At 46.5% G+C, this 26062-nt stretch overlaps 1 protein-coding gene across 3 annotated transcripts in view; it reads right to left on the reverse strand.

Moving 5' to 3' along the window:
• Nucleotides 1–26062, reverse strand: part of MDGA1 (MAM domain containing glycosylphosphatidylinositol anchor 1) — a 151501-nt gene that overhangs the window by 58099 nt on the left and 67340 nt on the right. For all 3 annotated transcript variants that reach the window (XM_064446009.1, XM_064446011.1, XM_064446010.1), the window contains exon 8: nt 22576–22869. In XM_064446009.1, the coding sequence (XP_064302079.1) occupies nt 22576–22869 (294 nt within the window). The remainder of the gene's footprint in view (nt 1–22575; nt 22870–26062) is intronic.

Raw genomic sequence — 26062 nt, forward strand, 5'->3', positions numbered from 1 at the left:
TTCTTTTGGTCAGCATCTGACAGGGTTATCAGTGTCACCATGTTCAGATAGAGTGATACACACTGGCGGTCCCCACAGAGCACAGACCTGAAGGGGTGTTAGAGGGGCTCTCCCAAGTACATCAATAAAACACATCAGGGACTGGCTACAGGCACTCTGGGTCCTATTTTTATCTCTGGCAACAATTTCCCGACGTTGGAAGGTGAGTCCTGTCTCTCCATGTCAGCTTCTCTGCCAGTAGTGTGAGAATGGCCACCTCCTTAGCAAAGGGAAGCTACAAAATCTTGTTCTTTAGCACCTGTAAAAATTTACAGAAACCTCACCATTTGGGCATGGTTGAGGAAGAGCAAGGAGAAAGTCTGGATTGGTATTGCTTGGGTTGCCCCTTATTTAATGTAATGACAGAGAGCTTCAATCTCCACAGCCATCTGATGGACATGTTTCACTTGCAATAAACTTAAAAATACTACAGCATGGGAATAATGAGAAACCCTCCCTCTAAAATGAGAAAGGCTTACTGAGCACAAACCAGCTGTCAGCCCAACTGTAAAAGAGGGAGAACAGATTTATAGCAGCTCTAGCACAATTACAACTCGTCTTCTCCAGGTTCAAGGCATCTGCTCTTCCACAGATAACTTCTATGTACCACAGGTCTACAAAGCAACCTGCCTGCTCTAAAGGTCCACAGAGCTGCCAAGCACAGCCAGGCCCAAAAACCTGCAACACAGCATCTGCACTGCCACAGACACAGCTCCATCAGGAACCATGGGTCACACAGAACCCCTGCTACCCTGAACACAGCATGCCTGGAGGGCTCCAGCTACCAGTCTCCCCTGCCCTATAGCCCGACCCCAGCAAGACCCACCTACAGTTCTGTAACACTAGCAACATCTCCATCTTCACCACAGATGACAGTGATGCACACACCCCATAGGTCTGCATGTACAGTGTCCCCTCTCCCAGGGACACAGATGCATCTGTGGGTACACAGTGTACAAGCATCCCCTCCACCCAGCAGCCCTTGGTTGACAGCAGCTGATTGTTTTCTAGGTACCTGTTCTCAACTCTCAGCCTCTGGACCCTTTGCTGCACTTACGTGGATTAAAAGCAGCCCTTGACTGAGCTCACGTTGCCGTGACGAGTGGCATGGTCAGCTCATTACAGATGGCTTTGCTAGCAATGTGTCTCTGCGGGTGCTCCAAGCACTGACTTGCCTTTGGCTCACACGTCTCCCACCTCATGGTGAGAATAATGTGAGAAGTTGTTTGATTAGACCCAGTACCATGAATGTATCATCTCCATCCCTAGCTGCTATCCCATTTCTTGGGTCACATCTGCTCCTTAATTGAAGGTGGTGGGGCCTCACATTATAATCAAGGCCAGCTGGTGATGTAGGAAAAAGAAAAAAGAAAAAGGGAAGAGGAAGGAGAAAGAAGGCTTTAAAAAATGGCACAGCAGCTCCAGTTGTACTCAAAACAATCTATCTCTTGAGGAGGAGAGAGAAGGATGGGAGAGCAGCTTCCCTTACTGCACCAAGCAGTGCCTGTATATGGAGCTGGGACAGAGAAGATAAAAGGTCTGAAATCAGACAAAGCGTCCCCTGCAAGGACACATGCTGCAAGGAAAGTGCCCCACTGGGCCTCACAGAGGGAGTGTGTCTGAGGTCACAGAGGAGCAGGGCTGGGACAATCCAGACGCTTCCTTAGGTCACAGGAACAGCAGGGCAGCCAAGGATGCAGAATATATTTATTATTGTTCAGCTGGGAAATGTGATTCACTTGATTTGCACTGGGACAGGCTCTGGGCCTGTGTTATCACTTTGCAAAGGGAATGTCTGAAAGTGACTATACAGTAAAAATTGTTTACATTTTCTCCCTCTGTCTCTGACACTAGGTAACACCCAACAAACATTAACTCTGCAGGTAGTCCTGGAGCCCCCAGTTTGTCTGGACAGAGTGCTGAAGCAGGTCATCCCATCACTGTAAAGGATGCGTGCAGTATTACGGCAAGGGGCAGCTGTTGCTGAAGGCTGCCAGTGGATATGAAAGCAAAGAAAGGTCAACAGCAATTACAGAGCCAGACATCAGCTCTGGCCTCCAACACCTACTGGGGAGCCCACACTTATTCAAGTAGGTTATACACAAAAGGGAGACCACCATCAAGGCAGGGATTCAGACTGCAAATCCTAGCAGATAACAACACAGCCTTTTCTCATCCCTGGCTTAAATTCAAAAGAAAGCTTGTTTAAATGAGCCAGTGCTGCTACTCCCCAGAACTGGGAACTGAACAGCACTGGTACACCTGAGATGGTGAGCGTCTCACAGCAGAGACCTCCAAGATGATTTCTGCGCAGACAGCTTTAGGGAGCTGCAGGAAATCATAATGATTTTCCAGGTGCCTCTAATACCCACAGAGAAGCAGCATACTTGCTGGCTGTAAGGGAGCTGCTCTGCTCAGTACAGCAGTATCTGGCTATTCTGGCTCACTAACCTGCCAGGTTGCTCTTTGGGGAGCTTGGGTATCAGCCCTAGTTTTTAACCCTGTTCCAAAGGAGGGTCCTTGTTCAGGACCCTGTCAAATGCCTTTCTGTGAACTCTGTGCATGCAGCAGCCACTTTGCAGGCAGCAGGTTGCTACGCTTCAAGAGGGAGGTAAAAAAACTCTCTGCATATACAGGGCTTCAGGATCCCCTGGTAAGAAACAGAGCAAACAAATATAGAAAATTACTGTTTTCTCTTGGCACACAGCTTAACTCTAGAAGAACTAGCTGGCAGGAGGAGTGACAAAAGAGGTGAAGAGGGCAGCGCGTTATTGTTCTAGGCAATGTTGAAGGAGCAAGGCTCCTTCAGCAACCTTGTTAAGATGCGGCTGCTGTGAAACAAAAGGCAGGGCAGCCTGCCTTCGCAGCAGAATTGTGCAACAGGAGAAAACATAATCACTCACCTGCTTGTTAGGAGCAAATCAAATCAGCTGAACACAGGCAACCTACTCCAGCGTGCTAGGCACCCTAAAGCAAAGCCGGGCTGTAGGCAGCTCCCTTGCTGTGAGCCAGAGCAGATGCTCTGCACTGAAGGGTTGCTAAGCCAGCATGGTGTTCACAATGATGAAGGCCAAAGTGAGGGAAGCGCAACAGAGGAATGTGAGGTGTCAAGGGGTGTTGCTTTGTACCTCAGTAACCTCTTATTTTCTTGGTTTCACTGGAGATAACTAGGACTGAAATGCTCATCCTGCTAGATGAGCGAGAAGTGTACTGGCTGTTGAGCAGTGCTCAAGTCTATAAGTATTTGTTTTAAGTCTGTTTTTATTTTAGGCTTGAGGAAGGGAGGAGTGTTCTTCGTTACAAGAGGCAAAGTGCTTGCAGGAGAGACCACAGCCTCCTTGCACTGCTGCTGTGCTGTCCCTGCTCAGGCACAGCTCAGGGAAGGGTACTCAGCAATCCCTGCAATGCTGTCTGATTGCTGCAGGTTCCCATCAAATTCAGATGCCTCCAGAAGGCAGAGGTGCTTCTTGCACCAAGCCAGAATATCCCAAGATGCAGTGATGCACTGTGGAAAGTTTTTCACTTGTGGGGTAAATACAGAAAAAAAATTTTAAGTGAAATTTTTTTTCTCACTTTACAAAATGAGGATGTTGTCATGAGGCTGCTCAATCTGATATCGACGAAAGGCAAAGAAAGGCTCATATTGGAGTGCACTGATGCACAGAAACCAGTGGGAAGCTTAGACACAAACCAGCATCTGCAGAACAAGGGAACAAAGTGAACAGACCTTGCATTAAGAGCTCAGGGAAGAACTGAGAAAGCTGAAAATCCTAGACACCACAGTATAACACTACTATGCAAGACACATGCAAAGTCTGCTTTCCCACCATAGCCTGAGGACTGTGAATAGCATATCTTGGTCATTCTGAAATGCTGACTTGTTTTGAAAGGTCTGTCAGAGCTGACAAGCTCACTCATAACCTGCTTTCTGACTCGCAGGCAGCCCTTTCCCCCTGTAGCTGCCCTGACCAGCAGCTGACAACAGCTATCTCTATAGGTGGTCAGCTGCCTACATTGTACCGCCAGTCTAAGCAGCTGCCACGGGTTGCTGCACTCTCATTTTTCCTACAGGGATTTACTTCCCGAAACGCTTCCTCTGCTGCAAAGAGCACCATGGTGCAGCAATGTCCAGGTGGAAAAAGAGAGGCACAAGCAGAAAGATGGCCTGCCTGAGGTCACATGAACTGGCAGCATCAGACAGAAGCAGCACAGGTGTCCTGTACCCTGACCCACACTTCAGTCCTTAGTCCAGGCTTCCTCCCCTGTGAAAAACATCCTCTAGTCTACTCTCCAGAGTCAGTCACCATTTATATATTTATTTAAATCTAGGAAGTGCATCATGTAGCACAAGTGATGAAAATAGCAAGCCTTGCTAGATTACAAAGCAGCTTATTTTCAGCAGCCTTCACCCCACTGCTGAATGACTCCCTCCAAGCTTAGCCATGCAGTCACAGCACCACTGGGACTCCTGCTTGTAGTCTTCACTTTATCCCACATGTGAGAGCTAACTGACCACTTGCTGGATTAACATTGCAAAGGACACACAGATAACCTGGTATGAAAGACTGTACTTTGTGGTTAGTTACAGTTATTAGCTGTGTTTCATTTTCCAAAGTGGCTAACGACACCAGCCTGTAATTTCTTTCTCTGGAAAGCAAATCAGGCTGCTATTAGGGCCTTATGAGACCTATACGACCCCATCCAGCGTCCATTTAAATTCTGATAGGTACCCTTCTGCAGTCATACTGGATGCAGTCTTCCCTAATCTTCTCTAGACAACCAAACCGATCCCAACAAAGACTGTCTTCCTTACCCAGCCCCTGGTCTCATAATCTGGGGTAATAAAGATGTCACAGGTATCAAAGATACTGCACACCTGCTTTCATAGCTGGTAGAAAACTCCATGGTTTCAGCTCCATGAGAGACCAGAGCTCTCTACTCAAGGAAGTGGGAAGCTCTTTTATTGTCACAACGCTGGGAAATCACAGCTGAGCAATTCTGTTCCCTGCAACAGCACCCACACCCCAAGAACGCACATTAGGCACCAGCAGTTTTCCATGTGGAGATAAATATCCAACCAATATTTACACGCCCAGTCTCATTTGCTTGTTTCTGAGAGATGATATAGTTCAGTAGTTAGAAGAGGGGAGATGGAGGAAAGCTTGCTCAACCTATTTCAGCTAAAAGCCAGAATCTCTTTCTTTCATCTTCTATGCCTTTTGCCTTTGCACTTCAGTCTCCCCACGTATAAAGAGATAAAACGTGAATTTTTTGCAAAGTGCTTGAAAGCCAAGTTGCAAGTATTGTTATTTCAAATACAAAACAAATTTGTTTGAGTACATTTTCTGCTAGACAAGTGGGTGGAGGGACCAGAGAAGCAGGGCTCAGAGCAGAGGAGGCCTAGTTCTGTGCTAGCTGACTGCTTTTAAAAGAAGAGCAAATGAAATGTATTCACTACCAGCTTTTCTGCTTTCCTCTTCTCTGAACTTTCCAAGCCAATTACCTCAACCAGTCTTCACCTTGTTTTAATAAAGAGGGATTTACTAAAGGATTTCCTCTTCTGCATGACAAGCTGTGCTGATTAATACATGAGACCCCTAGATCACTTTACAGAGTGCTTTGAAGAAAGTCCATGCTGGGTGAGAATTTCCAGACCTTCTGCCTCACAGATATGCCTCCTCAGAAAAGATCTGTCCCAGACATGCTGGAACTCCACTCAGACTCACTGCCCAATTAATTCATGCTAACAAGACACTACAAAGACAATATATGCTCCTGCAGTGCAAAGCCACCTCATTCCCATGCCTCACTTACCTTCAAGTGCCTGGTTTCAAAACAGTACACTTTCCTAACTGAAAAAGTGGGAAGAGATGGTGTATGTACAGAAGACATATACAGTTGTATGTGAAATACATGCTGATAATCCTCCCCATCCCCCACATACTGCCCAATTAGCAAAGTTATGCACAAGAGAAATAAAGGCGGCGAGAGAGTGGGAATTTCAGAGCCAATACCTTCAATTACTGCCAGACCAATGGCATAACCCAAATCTAGTTGTCTGGGTTTTTTTTTGCCACAGACTAACATGAAAATATTGTCTCTAACCCACAGCCAATTTTGCTAGTTATAGCATGGTGAAGCAGAATGATAGCTAGGGTGAATCTGGGATTCTCCTGCCCACCCACATACCCACAAGAGAGTACACCCTCCATGTGTAGCAGTATCAGACCACCAACTCTCTGCTCAGGTTCTGCGTCTGTCTTCTAGAAGGTGATGAGATGTCAGCTCATACCCATGTATCCATTATTACATGCTTCTGTTTAACAAATTGGGCTGGCAGTGACATGCCGCTCCCAATAGCATATAAATAGTTTAGATCCAAACATTCACTAACAGTCAGCCAATGATACTTTTCCCCCAAAAGCATCCCATATGCATTAACTTTTGGCAGAAAACCAGTTATCTTACTACTCAATAATTCATAGGTGAGCTACTCAGTTGGGTAGTTCTGGGAATAAAGCAACTCATTGCCAGTGCAAACTAAGGAAAAGAAAAAAATCCACCCATAAAAAAGAATCAGATGAGATTCTTCTTCCAAAACAGAGAACCCACATCTTTCCTTTTACTTCAGGTTTATCGCTATTTTTTCTTACCATCTAACCCAATTCCCTTGCTGCAGGTTAAGCCTACTCCAGTTCCTCCCCATAGGCATTTTTATGTCCTAGTAATCAGCTCTATCCTATCCCCAGCAGCCCCTAACCTCAACAAATACTAGGAGAGAATTCTTAGTCCTCTTCTCTCCCAAAGTCCTTGACAAGATGACGTTGACATTTTATATGTGTGTATGTATATATCTCTCTTTACAATTCCCCTTTCTCTCCTTCCTCTGTTCTTCAGGTGGCAGAAGCACAGCTTTAGTTCCTACTTAGATTTTGTTTTCTCTGGGCAGAAATGATGTCCTAGAGTTTTCAGTGCTGGAGTAATTGCATGCAAAAAAATTGGGAAAGGAGAAAATAAAAGAGAAACCTGAATTTGCAGCTCCAACTCTCCTCACACGCCTGGCAGAGACAAGCTGGGCACAAAGGCCTATAATGGGGCAGAGCTCAACACATGCCATCTGCAACCTTGTGAAGAGAAATAGAGCTGCTTGGCCCATCACAGCAGAATGCATTCTCTATGTTTCCATCTACAGTGTAAAGAAGGGTAATAGAGGGAAAACAGCTGACCTGTGATGTTCATCAACCTAGGACAGGCCTACCACATTCCTGAAAAGGATTTGGAACAACTGAGAAAGGATTAATCATCACCCCAAGTTTGAGAGCAAACCTGGAGCTAGCTGGAACAGGACTTTAAAGCCAAAATTTATCCCATCTAGCTTCAGGCTCTTCTTTGAGGCACCCAAGTTAGGAACACCACCTCCCTCCAGAGCCATTGAGTGAGACAGACAGCTCCAGATGGTACGAATCCCTAGTTGGCATCACCTCTTTCTGTCCTACGCCTGCACAGGGAGCCTAAGGTGATCCCAGCCCTCACATCTCCGCTAGGTGGGATGAATGCAGACCAAAGTAAATGCTTGTGCAACACCTGCACAGAAAGGGCAAGTACCACCCCTCTATATGAACCTCTCCATGAACTCTCAGTGCCTTGTTTAATGAGTTCATCAGTAAGCGGAGGCACAATATGCATCTGAAACTTGGGCAGCGTGTTCTGCTCGTGGACAGGAGACACCTCTTGTGTTCAAGCTGCTGCGTGCCACAACGGAGGTACCCTAGGAAGGAAAATGAACACCAGTCTGCACATTCCCCATAGCAAATATAGTGATAAATCTCTGGACTCCAGACAGCATCCAGCTAAGTGCCACTGCTAGGGCTCATGCCCAGGGTATGCAGCTGCTGCCTGCAAGGAATTGACTGAATTTCCCCTAGCCTCCTATGGAGGATCCCACCCACACCAGAGGAGCTACCAGGCAGAGGTGACTGCTGACTCCAAGTAGCAATCCAGTAGCAACAGGCTCCTATTTCATCATCAGCTGCCTGAGCAATTCAATTGCCTCCATAAGTTTAGACCCTTTTAATAAAACAACTGAAAGTTAAGAGGGGGAGGCTGCAGGAGAAAGTGCCTCTGAGAACTGCAATCCTGTCAAAATGGAGAAGAGTCACTGCTTTAGAAATGCAATGATTGTCAGGGCCACAGGTGGTCAGAGCCTTCTGCTCACAGCTGGGCTGCAGCATCACCTCACCTTCTGTGTTCAGTTTGAAAGCTAAATTGGGAGCACTAGATGATCCCTCCACAGCTGCTTTCCAAACAGGCAGGCAAAGCAAAAGGCAGCATAGCCAAAAGCAGAAATGTTGATTAAAACATCAGACCTGCTTTAATGATGGGGTGGTGGGATCAGAGGTGGAAAGGGGAGAGATCCAAGCCAGGAAGAGCCCAGTAGGGGAAGGAGGGCCATCCAAGGCAATTAAGATAATCAAATATTAACCAGCACTCCTTAATATGTTTACTTTTAATTCATTGTCTGTACTAGTAAGCAAAAAGGATGCATGGGGCAAAGCTAGACTAGAAAGAGTGAACACAGTGGTTCTCCACTTTTCTACAGTCTGGAAAGAGGACAAGCTTCCCCATACAAACCAGGCTCTTCAGACTTTCCTTCAGGCCTAATAGGGAATTTGGACCAACGACGAAGAACTCAGCATGCAGCAACACCCAGTTCTCCATCACTTCTCTATCTGCTGCCTCAGAGTTCTGCTGCCAATTGTTTAATATCCTGCTCTGCTAACTGTCATCATTACCGCATTTTTCCATCCTTCAACCTTGATTGATCTTGGTTCATCTGAGGAAGATGACGACAATGAAAATGTAACCATTCAGAAAGAGGCTGAAAGGATGCTCGAACTAAAAGATTTATGGCAAACGTTCAGTCTCTATACATGAAGCAGCTGAGGTCAACAGATATTGAAGCAATTCTTCCCATAAGAATTAATGTAACAAGGGGGGTAGTGCATACAGGAACTTAAGAAATGCATGCAATTTAAAAACACAGGATCAGTATATATAGCATAAAGAAAGGAGAGGCAAGAACATTTTTTACTGTAAGCATTTCTGCTGTCACTCTCTGGATGGTTACCTCTTCATCATTGTCATCATCATCTTCAGATGAATCAAGGTAGATCAAATCAATCATGGGCAAAGGGTGGAAAAATGAGGATATGTTCAGGCAGTCCATCACATGAAATGGCTAAGGTCTTTCAGAATAGTGACCAGCTCCAAAAAGCAAGCTGCCAGATAGCTACCCTCTCTGCCATCTGAAAGTCCTGTCTTCCCCTTTCATCCTTCATACTGTTACCTGCATCATTTAAAATGTGTGAATTTCATAAATGCTTGTGTCCAACTCCTCCTCTATCAATTAATTATGAAAAAAAAAATGCTTTATCTGTCTATCAGTAACTATCATAGCTTTTCATGAATGTGTCTTCAGCAGATTGCTGGTTACAGAGCATCATCTCCCTACACCTTATTCCCAAAACTGCTAACCACCTACGAAGACAACAGAGGATTTGGCAGTCCCATTTCTTCAGGCCTGGATGATACCACCTGCCTCAGAGAAGGGCATGGACTTGACTTATGAAGGCCTTGCTCCCCTGCTGGAAACCTCCTGTCTTCTCTCTACACTGCCACCACGTTTCCAGATAAGTAGCAGCACACTAGCCTCACTGCTGAAGCAGATGCAGCCCTGCAGCTCTCGTCTTTCCCTGCATTAGGAAAAGCACTGTCACTTCTGACAGCCGCAGGTGTTGTGGGCTCCCAGAAATCATTCTCCAGGGCTTGAGGTCTCCTCTGCAGCAGAGGGCACAGTAAGGAGGCCAGCGACAGAACTGGCAATCATTCAAGGACAGCAGCCTGCTCCCTCGACCTCCCCATCTGGCTATCAGCTCTGTCCCATCTCCTCTGGACTTGGACCAGGAGAGGGAAATTTATTAACAGTCCTGCTCACTGGATAAATCTGCTCTGACATTCGATTTTCCAGGCTGCTTCTGTGACTGACCTCAGACTGGGCCAGCACTACAGGAACCATCTGGAGGAGCTGCACCCCTGTAATGTGGGCACATGCCTATCTCACGCAGACACTTTTTCATCTTCACTGAGGAGGAGGACTTCGGCTGCCGCAAAGGCAGTATGCAGGACAAGTGGGAGGTACACACTCCATTTCTTCTGATACCTGGATTTTGGTCCAACAGATAAATGCCTGAAGCTGGTTCCATAAAGTGTCTGTTGTTCACATTCCTGACTCTTCTGGGACACAAAAAGTAAGGCCTTTACCTTCCTCATTCTCACCCATTGCATGAAGATCTGAAAGTGGATCCTGGCCTGAGTCAGCCCATCAGCAATTATCAGCCCAAGGGGTTATGGCAGCGCACACTGTAACATGGCATCCTGCTCCTTCCAGCCTCTCCGTGATAGATAATAGCACCTCCCAGAATCAGATACCCCAAGTGAAAAGGACATTTTAAAAGTTTCAGCAATGTTTGGTGAGCTATCCCACTCTGGTGGGTAGAGACAGAGCATATAAATTCTGTGTACACCTCTGCAAAGAACCTGTGTGGACTTAAATCTGGGAATATCTGTGGATAAATCTGTGATAAAAGCCAGAGATAATGGAAAGACAAGCTTCTCTAAGGCCTGTTTGTAAGACTCTAGCTGGATCTGTGTACCCTGATCTGAATTCATCAGTACAAAAATTGCAGAATAACATATTAACAACAGATCACAAAAACACCATAGAAAGTAGGAAAAGATGGGGAGAAAGCCAGGCCTTTGAGGGGAAGTTTGTGATTGCATCCTGTAAACACCAGAGGAGATAAAATTATTCTGTACCCTTCATGCATGTATGGCATATGGGAGTACAGACACAAACCACTTGGATCAGTGTCAGCAGAGGAGACCTCAGAACAAACAGCAATAAACCTTTTTATTCTTCACTCATTCCAGAAAAAAACCTCACAGAAGATGAATGTAGGATACAACTTTACAAGTCAAAAAATGAATGATGATTAATATAGTTTTATGGGTCCTTGGCAGACAAACCGGGTAGTGTTTGAGATAGCAACAAGAAAAGTAACTATCTTGTCATAACATCCTCAGGCGTTGGAAAGATCCTGGCTTGCTTCCACACGACAGACTAATTGAAGATGTAATACTATTCAAATGCAGCCCACATTAAGCAGATTAAAAACACATTAACCAAAAAGAGTTTTAAAAAGATATTTTAAATGAGTGCATGCACCCCTGAGATCTCTCTAGTGAAAGGGAAGACTTTCTGTAGGAAGACCTCTCCAGTGAGATCCCATATGAACCTCTTAAACGAATGCTATTTCACATCATCAGGGTCAAAGATCCAGTCAGCAGGTTGGCATAGCTAAAGCATATCAGTTCTAAAGTCCCCCGTTCAGGCTGTGTAGCCAACATCACACATAACCACTTTTGGTGTCTGAATGACCTTACATCCATTTGCAGCGGGGGTGACTGGGCGCAGACTTTGGCAGGCTCTGGGATGTGGCTTGCGCTTTGCTTCCTTCCCTCCCACACAAAGGCAGCACTTCAATGTGCAATAACTGACAATCACCATCCTTAAGCACCTATGTCGGGATAAGATACAAACATCTGTAGAGGACACAAAGTATGCAGCAGTAAATAACATGCTAGAGAGATACCTTGCACAGGACAAACTTGGTTTGCTTGAAGGATTGGGCTTGTGGTAACTGCATTCAATTTATCTTGGCTAATGTAAAGGTCTGGAAAGAAAACTGCTGAGGAAAGAACATGTCACTCTTGTTAGGAAAAAGACAACTCCAAGAGGAGCCCGAGTCGATGTAATCCAGTGAACATCATCTTTCAGATTAATTCTGTAGTCCAAAGATGTCCAAGTCCTTGGATGATTAAGCCAAAGCTTACTAAATGTATTGTGAGGTAGGCATCACCTCTACATCCGCATTGGTGAGATCATTTTTGAAAATCTGTTTAATACGGGTGACCACGCTGCCAGAATGATGTTGAAAAAAAAAAAAACTGAGACGAGGGCTATAAAAATGAATCAAGGGCTGGAAAACATGCCTTGCAGTGAATGGCTAAAGAGACTTTTTCTGTATTGCATGCTGAAAAAAGGGTAAGAGATTACTTGTTTTGGTGTCTGAGACTACACAAGGAAGAGACTGCTGATAACAAATAGCTCGTTATGTGAGAAGACAAAGGCATAAACAGAGCTTATTGTTGGAAACTGAAATAAGACAGGCTTAGATTAAGTCATGACAACTGAATCATGAGAGTAAAAAAACCATTGAACAACTTACTGAGGCACACACTGAATTGTCTGTCACTTCGGTCTATGAGTAGATGCTGCACTGAAAGTGTACAAATAATCCAAATTCAGATCCACAAAGATAAACTCACCTTGTTCCTCAGCTCCACTCATTAGAGAGGTTATGCCTGGCATATAACTAACATACAAACTGCTGTTTATAACTAGATAAACAGCACAAAATGGTTAGAAAGAGATTCAAAGAGCTTGTGCTTTCTCATAATGACCAGGAGGCTGGAGACCCAGCATTTTGGGTAGGCAGACTGGAGCACAATAGCTTCTCCAAATGGTTTAAAAAAAAAACAAAACCAAAATCACCACAAAACGAAACAGTCTTTCCTCCTCTCTTTAAAACCTGTAGGAAGTTTCATTTGCATCTTTTCATTTATACATGTGAGTTTGTTCCTAGAAAGCTAATCAGAATGAAAACTTGCCCATTTCTAGGCATAAACTTGCACTTTTGCAAGGCCTCATTACAAGTAGCCCAAGAGGAAGAGAAAAATCCCCAAACCACAATAACCCATTTTGAGTATTGCTCAGTTTTCCCCTGACCCAGCCAACTGCCACCATCTTCTCATCCCTTTAGACCCATTATGCTCTTTCCAGCAAACCACCTTAGATAGAGGGCTGCTCCCCTTCCCTCAAGCCCCAGTTCCCCATTTTACAGCATACCAGGAGTCGGCTAAAGGGCCTGTATTGTGCATAAGCTATGAACTGCTCAGAAAATCCCAGCAGACCTAGCACTATTAAGCCCATCTATATTGCATTAAGTTGTTATTAGCTACTGCATTCTGGCTTATGATTAGGACAGTAAAATATCTCCTTGCAATCAGCACTTGGTAAGGAAAATCCCTGTTCAGTGCAAATGCCACTATTTTTTGTTGTTCTCCTGTCCTCAATCACAGGCACTGTCGGGAACCCCAATTCCTCCCATGAAATGCTTGGCGGAGTTGGGCCCAGGGTTGTAGCATGTTTGCGACAGATGAGATTTCCAGCACTTCTTTTGTCAGATGTGAGAGCAGGTCACAACAGATCAAGAGCCTCCAAAGGGTCGGCTGGAATAGCCTTCAGTTGCCATTCTTTCTTTAGCCTGCAGGGATTTATCCCAGATGCTTCTTTGCCACAGAAATGGAGTGATTTTCAGTCTTTCTACATCCCATTCATCTCCTTGCAGCTTGGCAAACAAGCAGTTTCAAAAGTCAGCTTCCTCCCAGTCAAAAGTAATGAAAAATTTCCATGGTTTCCTGCAATCACACACGACCCTAGAAACAAGGACTCCAAAATCATACAAAATGTAACAGGTCTGCATGCAACTAGGAAATGTAAGCACGTCTGTCAATTCCTGGGACCAATGAGGGTTTTGCAGGTTCACCACTGGGTTCATAAAGAAAACCGACTGTTTTACCTCAAGTCCTGGAGGCCAATTAAATTTGAATCAGAAGCAAAAGCTGAGATAAGGTAAGAGCATGTGCACACACATGCCTATTTGTGTTTGCAACAGAGAGGCAAAGAGGAATGGAAATCAGGAACTATAAGAAGTGAAATAGGGTGAGAGGTGCGCATGTTGGAAATATGATCTCTGCTCATTGAGAAAACACTGTTTCCTGCCTTCAAATTAAAAACAGCCTTTCTCAGACACTGGCCCAAGTGGAAAAGCACAAACTAGTAACTGAACAGTTGTTTCCCCACAGAAAGCTCCAAAAGGCACTTATGCCCTTCCTAAAAACTGAACCCTCAGCCTCCCAGTACAGTGTCCCAAGGACAGAACTGGCAGCAGGAAGACAGCTAGGATGCACAGACGCCTGAGTGAGCACCTCTGAAATGTAATTCACATGCAAACAGTTTCCCTAGAGGAGTGAATGTAATTGGTGCTGTTTCAGAGCTTGGGGTCAGGATGGTCACAGCTAATTAAAACCCAGAACCACCCCCACCCCCCCCAGATGCTTGGTTTCCTGTTAGGGCTTCTGTTCATATCAGAGATGTCTCAGGGTCTTCCCTGCATAAGCTCCCTCCTCAAAAGTGGCATTGCTATTCTGTGTTGCGTCCATGTGCCTGCCACAGTCCTCCAGTGGGGCAGGAGAAAATAGCTTTGCCCTAGTGCCAGCATGCAGGGGGTAGGTGAGGAATAGCATGGAAACCTGCTCCTGCACCCTCATAGGTGCTGCTTGACATGGTTTATGGCCCAAAATTCATGGGAGAAAAGCAAAGGCATAGGCACAATGCCACAGCACCACATAGCTCTCTGGGAAAGAGGCTGGGGGAAAAGAGCCTCTGCTCCCCTGGCACAGGTCCTGTGTCAGGTCTGATGTCCCCTGCAGGTGTGGACAGCTGTTTTCACTTGTCTGTGCCTCAGGCTCTTGTGCAGAGGCTGAGAGTTACCATGAGAAAATTAATTGCTTTTCTTGCCTGCTTGGTGTCTTACTGGTTCCCCTAGTGAGTTCTGGTCCATGGCATCTCTCTCCCTGCAGCTGGGCACTCAACATGCTCATGTCCTGGTCACCAAAAGGCAGAATTTGATAGAGACAGAGCATTCCCTCCTTTTCTGTCCTGTGATCACAGCCTCAAAATATGAGAGCTGACAGCATTTTTCTAGGTCCCTCCATCTACCACCTCCCTTGCCCCATGTCTCCTGATGCTAGTGTTACCGTGTATAGCAGTATTCCCAAACCTACTTTGCTCAGGTGTCAGCAGCAGCTCTCTCTCTTGCTAGAACGTATATACAAACCTTCACATCCTCTTAGCTCTCCTATCCCCAGTCTTTTCCACTGGCTTTTCTCTTTCAAATATACACACTAGACCCAACCCATACAAGCAGGTACCATCTGCTCCTCTCCCTAATGCATTGTCCATAAACTCAGATCCCAGTCCCATCCACCACCTCCGGCAGAGAATAACCCACCACCCCACGTGCCAGGATCTATGGCCCTTTCTCTGCCTTGGCCCAGTTCCCACGTCCCCTGGACATGCACTGGTGCTACACAGACCAAGAGAGAAAGCTTGGCAACAGCTGCCGAGCCTAGCTCACCATCTCTTACCTGTTGACTGGATGTAAGCATGCAGCAGAAGTACCCACAGTGCATGTTAGAGAGGAACCTGTCAAATGTCAGGAAAGACTGTCTGCCATCCACTGTGTCTGTACAGCTTGTCTCTCATTTCCTGACAAAACTGTATAGCTTGGATGTCTCTCTCTCTCTCTAGATAAAATTAAGTTGCTCTTCCTGGAGAGTCTGGCCAAAAACAGGATAATGTCAGCTTATGGAAAGTGTATTTGTTTCTCCCAACAATATCCAAGAAATGGATTAGCTGATTTAAACCAGTTCTCTTCTGAACAAACAAATTCATCTCTCTAGGCGAAGAGCTCTCAAACAAGCTTTTACTCAGCCTATCATTACAGCCGCAGAGGTGTTCAGAGATGAGCAATGAGCTGCACAAAGGCTGACGGCAGTGCAAGCAGGCTGCAGTCTTATGTAGCAGACCCAGGTCCCCTCTTTAAGGAGGGCTCCCACCTTCCTGATGCACATATCTGGGTATCATCCTCTCTTCTTTCATGGTCGTGTATCCAGGGCACAGCAAGGAGGCCTCCCAGTACTTTGCATCTGATGTGTGGTGCCACAGACTGAATGTGCCAGCTTTGCAAAATCTGCTCCCTAGCCCCCACTGCTCCCGTGAATTCTCCCTGCCATCTGGGCCTTTTGCTTTATGTCTCAAGTCTCCTGTATCTCCTGGCCATCACAGCGTGCAGACATGCTCTGTCAGATCAATTTCAATCAAAGAGGTAAATCGGAAAAGCTCTAAGGGCTCAAGGGAGACTTCCCAAGAAAATCTCAGTGAGTGGCAGCACATGGGAACTTTCCCCACAAGACAGCAAGCAGAGAAGAGACAAGGGTCCTGCAGAGCAAGTCCTAACTGCTACACACTCAGAAGAAAAATTCAGGCCAGCCAAAATTCATATAACCCTGTCAAAGATGTCCTCCTCCAAAGCTGCGTACACCTAATGCTACAAAAAAGCAGCACTAGGAGTCCTGGGACTTCGCTCCGCAAACATAAAGGTGGTCACAAAGAAAGTTTTAGCTAAGCATCCTTAGCCTGTCAGGCTACCTGCCCCTCAATGCCACAAGGTTGGCAGGAGGGTAGGGCCAACAAGTCCTCGACGAACGGCAGCCATCCTCTTTTCAGCTACATTTGGTACAACCGCATCTTAAGACCCAATCCAAAGCCAATGTAAGTGCTGTCACAGCCTCCGTCTGCCAGGCCCCAGGACCAAGAGACGGTAATTGTTAAAACAAATCTGAGGCCAGCTAAGCCTCTGTGGTTGTTACTGTGCTCTGAACCGTGGCCATTTGGGTTTACAGCCATGACGGAGTAAAACTGATTCCTCCTTCAGCCTGTCCTTAGACTGACAACTTTAATTAGTTGTTAGCAGCGCAGGCACTGGGAAGCGGAGTGAGCAATCCTAATGCTGTATTGCTGAGGACAGGGCTACGTGCACAAACACAAGCTCTAAGCAACTTAATCCCAGGCACAATACTGCAAGTGGAAAGTGTGTTGACAATCAGGAATAAAACTCCGCTCTTAACAGGGGGAGCGGGGCGGTTCTGTGTATTGATAGAAACACAGAAATAACATGTATACTTTCAGCTTAGTCACACAAACCTGTGTACAACAAATTAGGGGATAAACAGGGAGGATTTCCATCGAAGTGGGACCTAACAACCAGGTCAGGCTTTGCTCAGACTGGTGGTTTGAGGTCATGCCCCTGACTACAAATGATTTTCTTCTTTTGTTAATGAAGGTCTCCAGATTTACAAACACTGAACTTGCAGAAGGCACAGTTTTCCCATGGCTTCGAATACAGACACACCTTCCCCAGAACATCAGTTTATTCTGAAGCCTCTGATGGTCTAAAATGAGCCAGAAGATCCCAGAGCTCTGGTTGGTAGGAAAGCCCGATGATTCCCTCCTCTTGGGAGCAAGATGAGTACTATGTAGAACAGCAATACTGAAGCACGAATGGAAGGGCAGGAAAGCCCCAGCCACTGCAAAGGTAGAAAAATTACCTTCTGCCCCCAAGTTAGCTCCTGAACTGCGCTCCTCAGCTTGGAGGAGGGTGTCAGGATGGACCTCACTGATGAAAAGAATAAAAAAATTAAACCAGTCACTATTAATAAATCCACTCAGAAATTAAACTAGCCAAGTCTAAAATTCTTAGCAGATGGCTCCATACTCCAGCTCATATGGCCAAGCAGCAAGACAGACAAGCCAGCTTAGTCACGGATATGGGTCAGCTCTGGCCAGAGACAGTCTCATATCTCTTAGACTCTCTTCACATAGGCAGGGAGAGCTGCAAGGAGCTCTCAGGAGCCAAAAGCCCAGTCCTAACCACTCTGCAGGAACATCTCCATGCCAGGAGCATGTCTCAAGAGTGCTTTTCATGGGGCTGTTAATATCCAAACTTATGTTTCAGAGGGGGCAGCGTACCAGCAAAGAGCACTGACATTGAGCTATGGCTTCAACAGTTGATCGAAACAGTTTAATGCATTTCCATTTCCAGTTGCGTGGATCCAGCAATGCTTCTTACTTATTTACAGTATCGCCCCCTCCTCTCCTCCCTGCTCTTCTGTTTGCTACACAGACAACAGGGGAAATTGATGCTGACTATTGCCTGCCTGATGTACAGCGTTGCCAATGGGTTCAGCAGGATTTTAAAGTGGAATGAGTCAACAGCGTGTGACCAGGAATAACATTTGCCAGCATGTGAGCTTGAGTAGGAAAACATATCTGTGCCCACCTGAACGTTAGTTTAGGTGACAAGGGCAACAGATGCCCCAGCAGGAGGTATTCTGGCTGTCTTCTAGGTCAAGGCAGAGCCAGATTTGCTGGTCACCAGCCCTATGGCAATGGCAATGCCTATGTCTAGGACTATGCAATAGCTCCTGAAGTCCTGTTAACCATAAAAACTGCCCCTCCAAAGAGAATGTTAGTCTACTTTCTTGATTACACCTAATATTGACTATGCTTTGAAGATAAAGCCCAATAAGCCACCTGCCAAAGACAGAAATGGCAGCAGCAAAAGTCTGCTTATAAAGTCATCAGAATTTGGTGAACTATTTAACATCTCTCAACAGAGGAGATGAGTGCTCTGCTACCAGGATTTGGTGGTTATCTAAAGAGGGGAGAACCCATTCAGGTGATCGAGCAAGGGCCTGAGACAGCAAGCAGTGAGTGCTGTGAGGGAGGATAAACCTATCTATGGGAAAATACTGGAGCAGATGTAGCAAGGATCAGGTGTGCTGAGGAGTGCAGGGTTGAGCTGGACTTTGACTGAGCTGTCCAGTAGATTGTGTCATGCTGTTCACAATTGACAAAGCATCAGAGCTGACACAATATAATTCAAGCAGGATAATGTACTAGGATTGCAATTTACACCACACTGTTACATGAGGCTCTAACAGAGCAAATGTAATATTCACCGTGATAAGAAAGTCATCTCATAGGCCAGTTCTAGCAACAGCTAGAGTTGAGAGTCACTACTAATCTTTGTAATCCATGGAAATGCTATTTTAACCAGACTTTTAGGATTCATGACTAATATATTTTTTGCAGCTTGTTATTAGGTACTTGCTAAATTTGTATCTAGGTAGTTTCCTTTTTACTGATCCACAGACACACACTTTCTTTCTTCCCTTCTTTCATACATATTGGATCAAATGACACTTTGTGTTCCAAAACCCAGAGTGCTGCACATTTTCAAGCCTAGTGTGTGTTTTACAGCCTTATGCTTTCTCACCTACATGGGGTGACCCAGCCCTGATTTTAAACCCACCTCTGCAGAGGATTCATTTTTCTGCTAGGATTTTCTTGAGTGAGTCCCTGGTCCTGAAAACAGCCTTGACAACAGCATCAGCAATAGCATTGGTATTAACAACAAGAGCACTCTGCCCTTCCATTACTATTTTTATTTCAAGCTTTGGAAGTGATATGTTTATTATGCTCCACAAATCCTTGAAGAGGTGGGTCAGTTTTATTCCTGTTTTGAAGATACAGGAAAAGATGACAAGACACTGCCACTGCAAGTGGTAGCCAGATTCCCAGGAGTTCTGACAAGCCCAATCTCTTGCTCTAACCAGTATACAACATTTCTCCATCCTAACCACAGAGCTGTAAGGCTGCAAGAACTTTCATGAACTTATTAATCTTCCAAAGCTCTACAGTTCAGACCCAGGAGTCTAAAGAACAGACCATCCAGCCTGTCAGAGAGCTAATGATAGACAATTACAGCTCATAAGGTAAAAGGAGAGCTACTGTTTCTGCTTGCAAAATACAAAAAATAATAAAAAGCTCAAACGCTTTTTTATTTTGACAGCTGACTTGTTCTTTTTGTCTTCTTATTCTCTTTCCACTACTGCAGTGCAGTTGGCAAAGCCTATTTCTGGGCTAGTTTGTTACAGTACAGCACTATATGCATGAGGGTGAGAGAAGCAAAAGAAAAGAAAAACACAGAAACAGGTTCTGACATCTAATCAGATCTGCTGTATTGATTTTGCAACTTTAGCTTTGGAGCAAATCAGAGAAACAACCACATTATCACCCAGAATTTGCTCTTCCCTTGAGCGAGCCAGTTCAAAAAGAGCTCACACTAACACATAAACAGGCACGCCTGCATGCACACACACACACGCGTCTGAGCACGCGCGCACACACACACCTCTGAGCGCACGCCTGTGTGCACGCACGCCCCGTGTAAGCAGCTCTCTGGTGGGATGCGCAGGGCTGCGGGAGGTGGGGGAAGCGCTCATCACGGAGGCTGCAGGAGCCACACGATCCCCGTTTCCGACAAGATGAGAATTCCAGAGCAAGCCACCAGACTAATGAGCTACCCATACTGGAGAGCAGTGTTTCAATTAACCATAGTGGCCCCTGCTGCAGCACCCACCTCCCTCCAGCTGTGTGAACAAGGAGAGGCATAAAGAGGAACTGTGCTATTTGCTGTGTTTTTTTGTGCGGATGGAAAGGGGGGAGCCTATAAAGGCTATAAAGGGGACAAGGGCAATTCTTGCCCTACTTTCTTGGTTCGCAGTTTGTTTTTCATGCTAATGGAAGCCCCGAAACCATTTTTCATGCTAATTGACAGCCCCGAAACCAAAGCTGCCTGCTCAGGCACAGAACAGGCAGTGCCACCGTAAGGTCCTGCCACAGTTTCCTGGCAGGAAGAGGCAGCTCAGGTGTACAAACACTCAGCACGCACCCAGCTCCAACTAAGGGTACAGAGAGCCGATGGAGAAGAGAGCCATTTGGGTGGGCTGCCACATGGACCACGCCACCATTACTTGGGTGAGATCACAATAAAGCATTACTTGGCCTTGGGAAAAGCTACAGGTAGAGTATGTTAAGTTGCTCTTTACACAGAAATTTATTACATCTTTGCCTTCTTGGGGGTCACATCAAAGGGTCTGCCCCAGAACAGCCTCTGGTTTTACCTACCGTATCTCTTGTGTAGGGAGCCATGTCCTCCCCCTCGAACCCAAGATTCAGGGATGTGATCCCCCTCCAGACCACCTAGTAAGCCTGAATTCATCCCTGGCTCAGCACTGCTGCTCCCTTTGCAGGGGCAATGAGGGTCAGTGAGGACCACACAGCTTTCAAACACCAACACCAAACTGGGGATACCAGCAGGTCTGATGGTTCTTTGCTCCAGAGTGAGATTTTGCTGCATCTCCCATCAGTTCTGGGGGTGACCAAGAGACACCCTCCCAGCCATGTTCTGCCATGCCCCATCGCCTGACCCAGCCTGTCTTCCAAAACAGCTTAAACGCACATTTCCACCTTGCTTAAGGGAAGCTTCTCCACACATACTTACCTGCGTGGAAATATGCACACATTGCCCTGTCCCCATCCTGTAATTTAATTCCTGCCATGCTCCTGAATGGACAGAGATAATTGTAAAAGGGGATCATTGAATACTCAAAGTGCCTGCAGGATTTCACACACCTCCATTACTGCTGTGCTCCCAGCAGCTCACATCTATGAGCAGCGTGTCTGGTTGGCTTCAGCCAGGTTATCCACTCTGGTCTCACTTCTCTTCCCAGGGGGTGAGCCTGGGAGGAGTGTGGCAGCATGTCTCATTAGACATGCACGCACTGCACACACTGCTGTGCATGAAGGCTCGTCAGTCACAGCTCAGAGGCAGCGTGCCCAAGCGCAAAGCAACGTGCTCCTTACCCATCCCACACCTGCCAGATCTGCGCAGCTCAGAGGACTTTGCAACAGTTCAGCAATTGCACTACCCTGGTGGGACAAGGTCTGCAGGGAGGGCTACTCCTACAGTCACAGCTCCTTCCAGACCAAGGTGTTTTACCCAGCTGCCTTCCACCTGTACTGAAGGAGAGAGCACAGACCCCTACATGTTGCAACAGAATGGGAACAGAGCAGGCACTCACTTCTCTGGAGGGAGAAACCACTACAGGGAAAGGACAGAGACAAGTCACCCAACATGGACACCAGCAGCATCCTTCCCTCTACGTTCACCTTTGTGCAGAGTTATCACCTTCAAGCGGGGCTGGGAGCACTGCCCATCACTGCAATCACTCAATACACCACGTGATAGAATCAGTTTTCTGTTACAGCTTTATTGCATGGAAACCATTTGGGAGTATACAGTCCCCAGGGTCTGCCTAGCACTGCTTTTCAGGCAAAATGGTTCAGGCATGTCCAGAAATGACAGCCAGGGTAACTAAGTTGAAGAAAGGGTTGTGGGGTGGAAATTATCTAATTAACATTCACTTGCTACCTTTTCAGTGCTTGACTTTACAAACTTACATATCCTGAAGGTATTTTACATATATGTAATGCACACAAACACACGCCTAGTAAAGCTGCTGTTCTGCACTCATCCACTGATAGGGAAATAGAAAGCATTGTGTACAAACACACACAACACTTCTCCCTTCCACTTGCAACATGCTGGCCATACGGTATCCTACCCTTAGCCTTGTGTAGCCAGACCCAATTAAATATAAACTGTTCACAGGTTCCCAGACAAGAGAGATGTGTCTGCTCAGCCCAGTAAGAAAGGTCAACTCTGCCTGAAAGCAGCACTGAGTGTGTCAACCCTGCTTAGCCCACAGGCTTTTGTGTACACAGGCATTCAGACAAGAGTTCCAGTACTGCATGGTTATACTCACACTGCACGTTGAGCTGCACCAGGGCTTCCCGGGGTCTGATGTTAAAGCCGTTGTACCTGGCTGTCTGACACTTATAGGTCCCGCTCATTTCTCTGCTCACACTCTCCAGGCGCAACTTCCCATCGTATGTCTCCATTGTCATTGTCCCTGAAGGCATGGGGGTTTCCTTATCTAGCCGGGACCAGATGATGGGAGGCTTGGGCTTCCCTCGAACCTCACACTGCAGCTCAGCCCGGGATCCCTCCCGGACGGTGATTGTTGACTGGCCCTTAGGGACACTGATGGTTGGTGGCACTAAAAGGGAGACAAGAGGGAATTGTTTTAAAGTGAGTTTACAGCAAAAGCAAGGAATATTCTTGAGATGCTTATGTTCAAGTAACACCAACAGCCCTGACTCCAAAGGTTTCCACTTGACACAGTGCAACCCTTATAGGAACACACTGCTCGTGTAAGTCATCCTACAGGGTCTGGAGCTGCAGGGCATCAAGAAAGATCCAACAATGCAAATGGCAAGTACTAGCTGTATTGGGACATTGTTCCAGCTCCCACCCCCTCTGGTTGCAAAATGTTGTCCAGCCACAGGGCTAGCACAGAGGAACGCAGAAGGCAAACGCTCTTTGATCCATTTCTCCACTTCTGGTCAGTGAATTTCCCAAATGGAACTGCAGTCTTCTGGCCAAAAATAGAATTCTTATCTGGCAGGGTATCTAATTCCTTTACACAGGTCACACTGAAACCAAGACTCATAGGATTTGTGCTTGTAGATCGCATCTCCACCCTTATCAGACATCCAGGATGCCCGTTTGCTCCTAAACCACAGCACGGAGCCAGCTCTGTTAAGTGCCTTTGCTTACTTTACTCTGAGATTCACAGTCTACTAGTTATCTCTGGCTCACTTGAGCAAGCAATGGCTCCCAGCAAAGACCACTTCTGGCATTCCTTCCAGGCCAGGCTGGGAACAGCTCACCCAGCAAAACTGCTGCCAAGCAGGGGCTAAAGCTGGAGCTACAGTAATGCTCAAGAAATACCCAGCTGTCAATTGACAAATAAAACTTTGCTGATAAACAAAGCTCAAAAGAAACACAATACTGCAGCTAAAGAGTACAGAGGTGCCGGTGGGAAGAGGTTTGTTGTTCATGTCCCCAAGTCCACCAAGAACCGAGGAAGGGGATGTTTGCACTAAACCCCATGTAATATTAACATTTTATTTGTATTAGGCTTCAGGGTTAATGGTTCAACTGAGGTAAACAGGGATGTAATAATTTTCTGAAAGCTCCTCTTTCAGCCCTTCCTGCTGACAGTGATGACACTTGGATTGACACTTCCAAAACTGCAAGGGCCACATACTTCGTTTCCATTTAAATCAAAGTTTAGAACTACAGAGGCTATAATAAGCTAGTCTGATGAATGCTAGCTCAATTCAACTCTAGCAAAGGAGTGTGCTACAGTAATTGCACAGTTACAGCCCACAACTGCTTTAAGAGCAAATTTAGGATGGCTCCAACCCGATCTCCCTCTACAGTGACCTCCCTATGCAACAGGGAGGCCACATTTTCAATTTGCAGGTCTCCTGTGGGCTGGGGAATCTCATCACACCCTGTCCCACACAGTGTGAAGGGACGACAGCACTCAGCGCCCAGCACTGCCAGCAGCTGCTCACCTGGCGAGAGGCAATTTTCTCTATGGGGAAAAGTTGTAAATTGCATCTGAAGATTTTTTTTTTTAATTAAAACTATCTCCTCAGAGCTGCTCAGTGGAGGCAGCCGCCTTGGCGAGCTCAGGCTTTGCTCAGTAAGGAAACGTGGAACCATCGCTGCTTCCCTCCTGCACTGATCCGAGGAAACCTGTTGGGTTTTTTATGCGGGAACCATGTGTCTGTTCATGGGGATGCCACATGCTGTACACCCTCAGCTGCTGCATGAAGGGCTGCTCCAGTGGGGATGGCCGTTTTCATTCCCTGGATCACAAAGAGAGCTGTCAAAACACCCCAGGCTGCCATCCTGTCCTTCTCTGTCAGCAGCATCCACATGAGCACGTGGGGTTCACCCTCCACCAGCCGGGCCAGAGCACGGGGCAACCTGCTACCACAGACACCTCCCGTGAGGCAGTGGCCGGTTGGCATCTGGGCCAACACATGCACCAACAGACACTGCCCAGCCTTTTGGTGGGATCATCCAGGGTCTCCCAGCCCTTCACTGCCTCCAATCCTTGCAGTCTTAAACACAAATGCACTCTGCCACCTAGTGATCTTGGGCAAAAAGGATTGCTCCTGGCGGCAGCTGCCACATAAGGTCGGGAGAGCTGGCTTTGCACCAGGATTGGGGCGTTCCCCAGATTTTATTCACAATTGGGGTGGTGTCTGCTGGCACAGAGAGAGCTCTACTTACCAGGCCTGCCAGCAGAAGGGAAACACCACCCTTTTGTGTTTAGTAGGTCCATGGCACAGTCAGGGCTCAGTCTCCAGGCTGCTAATGATTACTTGGTCCAGTCCCATTGGGAACAGCCTGGTCCCAGCATTACTGCTGGGAGACAGGGACCTCCCAAAGCATCAAAAGCAGTCACAGCACCTTCTGCTGGTGGGGCTGAAGTGAGAAATGTCCAGAATCAGGACTGGGATAAGCCTGACCAATGGATCCAGCACAACCAGGGACTGAGAAGAAACTTTCCATGAAGGTTCAGGACAAAATCTGCGGGCAGCTGGCCCCCTCAGGAGTCCTCACCAGATTACTAGCCCAATGCTGCTTTGTGCCATACCCTCAAGGTCCTGGAAGGGCAGCAAGATGACATGGATGTAATGGAGAGCAGAGCTGGACCCACTGCTTCCCGAGTGACTGCATTTCAGTCCCCAAGGTGACTGATAAACACACAGATTTTTCCTGTCCTCACCATGCCATGGGGTGAAGCTTTGACCCTGATTTTAAAGGGGAGAGGCATTTATAACACTTGGACTCCTACACAGAGCACCCAAGATAGGTTGCAGCTGCAGTCCGGTAAACATTAAAGCTCTTCACACAATTTGCTATGACAGATTATACCAATTTCCTAGCCACAACTCTGAAAAAAGGGACATTCCTCATAAGAATGCCAAAGAGAGGAAAGCAGCTTGCTTTCTTTTTTACTCCTTTCTAAGCAAAGGGACGTTTGAAATTGGTGACGCACCACCCCCTCTTTCTTCCTTCACAATTTGGAGGCTTCTTTGAACAATCTGAACAATTTGAACTCTAAACCTGTCTCTGTAGCTTTGACTGGACTGCACTTTGGACTATTCATAGGGAGAAAACAAAAGAAGATCTGCTTGGTGCACGACATATCTGGCAGAGGATCTGTAACTATTACCCATCTCCAGTCTCAGCCAAATGCTTGCCTGAGGATGTGATACTTCTTCCCACTGGATTCAAGACACTCACGTGAGTTCCTTCAAAAATGCCAGGGGGATGGGGGTGGGGGGCAGCTAGCAATGCCAACCACTCTCCTGGGGTCTCCCGCT

Source organism: Phalacrocorax carbo, chromosome 3, assembly GCF_963921805.1.
Source record: "Phalacrocorax carbo chromosome 3, bPhaCar2.1, whole genome shotgun sequence".
In the NCBI taxonomy this organism is placed as follows: Eukaryota; Metazoa; Chordata; class Aves; order Suliformes; family Phalacrocoracidae; genus Phalacrocorax; species Phalacrocorax carbo.